This window comes from Trachurus trachurus, assembly GCF_905171665.1.
Source record: "Trachurus trachurus genome assembly, chromosome: 15".
Taxonomy (NCBI): domain Eukaryota; kingdom Metazoa; phylum Chordata; class Actinopteri; order Carangiformes; family Carangidae; genus Trachurus; species Trachurus trachurus.
In genome coordinates, this window is record NC_139906.1 from 2,628,656 (window position 1) to 2,632,702 (window position 4,047).

At 46.1% G+C, this 4,047-nt stretch overlaps 1 protein-coding gene across 1 annotated transcript; it reads left to right on the forward strand.

The window, feature by feature from the left end:
• Positions 1 to 617: 617 nt before the first annotated feature.
• LOC310997738 (tripartite motif-containing protein 16-like) lies at positions 618 to 2,465 on the forward strand (the record flags this gene model as incomplete). The annotated part of the gene is made up of 1 exon (XM_083987529.1): positions 618 to 2,465. Exon 1 carries the CDS (start codon positions 798 to 800, stop codon positions 2,463 to 2,465), a length of 1,668 nt encoding a protein of 555 aa, XP_083843655.1. The 5' UTR covers positions 618 to 797.
• Between the last annotated feature and the right edge of the window lie 1,582 nt (positions 2,466 to 4,047).

The following is a 4,047-nucleotide window of genomic DNA, read 5'->3' on the forward strand; positions in this document are numbered from 1 at the left end:
AGTCCTATTTTCCGTCAGCAATCACTTACATGAAGTATTTCAGCCTAAACACGAGTCTCTCCGTCACTCTGCTCTGCTGTAACCCGAGGAGAAAATTTTCCTTGTGGGATACAAGTGTTATCCAATGAGGAGAGAGAACGGCATGAAGGGCTGTGTGTGCAGCCAAGGGATGCGCGTGAATGTGGTGACGTAGCACGAGGACCAATTGATGCCTGACAAGGGCGGGGGCTGCTAACTCATGGTGCGTTCAAAGAAACTCGTACTTTGTGTTTTTCCTTCCTGTGAAGTCATACTAGTTCGATCTGGTACGAGTTCACGGGTCGGAAGTTACGAGTGGCCGTTATAGGGAACTTTCACAGACAACAGGATGGTAAAAACACGAGCTACGGGTTACCTGGAACGCTACCAAGTCGTAGTTGTGACTTGAAGCTGTAACTTACGGTTTCAAAAGCCTGCCTTGAACGCAGCATTAGCCGAAACGGCCGTGAAGCTGATATCTGCTTTAAAACACACAGTATTAAACTGCTCCTCCTACTGGAACAAAGTCCAACCTGATCCCCTCCCTCTTCTTCCTGCTCTCAAACACACTGAGCTGCTGCACCCTGTTCATGTGTTTCCTTGTTCCCTCCCCTTCAGATCTACAGTTTGAAGATGGGTGGAACCAACATGTGGTGAAGAGGAGGAGCCGACAGGCCCCGTTCACTGCAGAGACACATGTTGTTGAGATCAGAGCTCAAACTAGTTTCACTTCTGAGCAACAGAAACTCAGACAGTCGTCGTCGTCTGTGAGAGGTGAAATGGCGCAGAAAGGAGTTCATCTGGACCAGGAGACCTTCTCTTGTTCCATCTGTCTGGATCTACTGAAGGATCCAGTGACTATTCCCTGTGGACACAGCTACTGCTTCAACTGTATTAAAACCCACTGGGATGCAGAGGACGGGAAGAAAATCTACAGCTGTCCTCAGTGTAGGCAGAGCTTCACACCGAGGCCTCCTCTGGTGAAAAACATAATGTTTGCAGCTTTAGTGGAGCAGCTGAAGAAGACTGGACTCCAAGCTGCTCCTGCTGATCACTGCTATGCTGGACCCGAAGATGTGGCCTGTGATGTCTGCACTGGGAGGAAACTCAAAGCTGTCAAGTCCTGTCTGCAATGTTTGGCCTCCTACTGTGAGAATCATCTTGAACCTCATTTTGAGTCTCCTACATTTAAGAATCACAAGCTGGTGGAGCCCTCCAAGAAGCTCCAGGAGAACATCTGCTCTCGTCATAATGAGGTGATGAAGATGTTCTGCCGCACTGATCAGAAGTGTATCTGTTATCTCTGCTCTGTGGCTGAACATAAAGGCCACGACACAGTCTCAGCTGCAGCAGAAAGGACTGAGAGACAGAGAGAGCTGGAGCTGAGTCGACAGAAAATCCAGCAGAGAATCCAGCTCAGAGAGAAAGATGTGAAGGTGCTTCAACGGGAGGTGGAGGCCATCAATGGCTCTGCTGATAAAGCACTGGAGGACAGTGAGAAGATCTTCACTCAGCTGATCCGTCTGATGGAGAAAAGAAGCTCTGAGCTGAAGCAGCAGATCAGATCCCAGCAGGAAACTCAAGTGAGTGGAGTCAAAGAGCTTGAGAAGAAGCTGGAGCAGGAGATCACTGAGCTGAAGAGGAAAGACGCTGAGCTGAAGCTGCTGTCGCACACAGAGGATCACACCCAGTTTCTACACAACTACCCCTCACTGTCAGCACTCAGTCCATCTACACACTCATCCAGCATCAACATCCGTCCTCTCAGACACTTTGAGGATGTGACAGCAGCTGTGTCACAGCTCAGAGACAAACTACAGGACCTTCTGAGAGACACATGGACAAACATCTCACTGACAGTGACTCAAGTGGATGTTTTACTGACACCACCACCAGAGCCCAGGACCAGAGCTGACTTCTTAAGATATTCACAGGAAATCACACTGGATCCAAACACAGCATGCACACAACTGATCTTATCTGGGAACCAAGTGACATTGGCATTTAAACCAATGTTTTCTCCTAGTCACCCAGACAGATTCACCACATGGTATCAGGTCCTGAGTAGAGAGAGTCTGATTGGACGTTGTTACTGGGAGGTGGAGAGGAGAGGAAAAGGAGTTTCTGTGGCAGTCGCATACAAGAATATCAGCAGAGCAGGGAGAGAAAGTTTGTTTGGATGTAGTGACAAATCTTGGAGATTAGAGTGCTCCAAACACAGATTCACATTTTGTTTCAACGACATCGAGACTCCAGTCTCAGGTCCTCCGTCTTCCAGAGTAGGAGTTTATCTGGATCACAGTGCAGGTATTCTGTCCTTCTACAGCGTCTCTGAAGCCATGACTCTCCTCCACAGAGTCCAGACCACATTCACTCAGCCTCTACATGCTGGAGTTGGGTTTGTTTGGTCTATCGGAGACACAGCAGAGTTGTGTAAACTCAAATAGACAAAGATCATTGAAGGAGCAGTTGGTTAAAATCTGTATTTTAGTTCCTCACTTTCTTTAGTCTCCATGTTTGTTGCTAAAAGCTCATTGCTGTTGTGTCTCTGCACTGCACAGAGATCACCTGTCAATCATTAAACATTGTGGGCGGGACTTTGACACATACCCTTTCACTTTTCAATGAAAGGTCCAGGTTCGCGTTCTCACCAGAGATTGGCATTTGGTGCAGAATCAAGTGGGCCGAGATCAGCCCTTTTTTAGAGGTCTTGGTCCGCTTGATTTAGTGTGCGTCCGAGTGCGAATGATGCTTTCACACCGACGAAAACGAACCAAACTAAGACCTTTTGGTTTGAATGGACTGTTTAGTGCGAACCAACTGCTGTTGGTGTGAAAGCACAAAAACTAAAATGACAGTTTGACACAAAGACTACAGTAAAACTAAAACTAGAAAATTTCCCCTGGGAAATTTTGAGAGGGCCACGGGAGCTACGGCCAGTTTTGTCATCTCTGTCAATATGGGAATCAAACCCACTCAATCTTAAGGTCAAGACAGAGCTGATCAGACACATGATCATCTTTCTATAAGCACTGATATGGAGGAGCTGTAATGTGCGCGCATGTGTATGTTACCTGTGTTTTTTGATGTGTGTGTGTCTGTAACTGTAATCACATGAAGCTGGTTCTAGAGTCTGTGCGTGTGTGTGTGTGTGTGTGTGTGTGTGTGTGTGTGTGTGTGTGTGTGTGTGTGTGTGTGTGTGTGTGTGTGTGTGTGTGTGTGTGTGTGTGTGTGTGACTGTAATCACATGAAGCTGGCTCTAGAGTCTGTGTGTGTGTGTGTGACTGACTTGACACATAGTTAGTTAGTAGCTGCATCCTGTGTCAGTCTGATTTAGCTGTGTCTGTGTTTATAAACATTTAAACGAGCGCCAGGTGGATTGTTTATGAAGTTAACGAGCTCTGGCCTGAGGATCAAAGAGGTTACCACGGCGATAGGGGCCCCCGCAGGCTGAGACAGACAGAAACGTGGAGAAAAAGAGTGATTTTCTCTCTCTGCACTGGTCTCGCAAAAGGCTTACTGTGACAAAGCGGTAACTCCTATCAGAAAAAAACACAGATCAACGGTGCTGTAAAGACTTCCTGAAAAATTTGGTACGATTTGGTGTTTCTACAGTAGGGGAGAGCCGGGTCGATTGATACACTTTTCATTTAAACGTCTTTTTCAAAGATGACGTTATGTACACAAACATTTTTATCATGTGATCAACAACTCACATGTGTATTCTCTTAGTTACAAGTGTAATTTAACACATATGTTGGATGATCGCGCTGTTTTATAACTTTGAACGTAAGTTGACATGTGTCTCAAACGCCCCACCTATGCGGGTCGTTTGAGACACAGAGGAGGGACGGTTGAAACAGCGTTTTAAACAGAAACTACTGACATTACTCTCGTTTTTATGCAGCATATCAGACAACATACTAGTGTACTCGTTATTGCCAAAATGTCACATAATTTATCACAATATAAATAGGTCAAATAAATATTTTTGTCCCGTGCGTAATTGTCAAGATCCGCATTTCGATT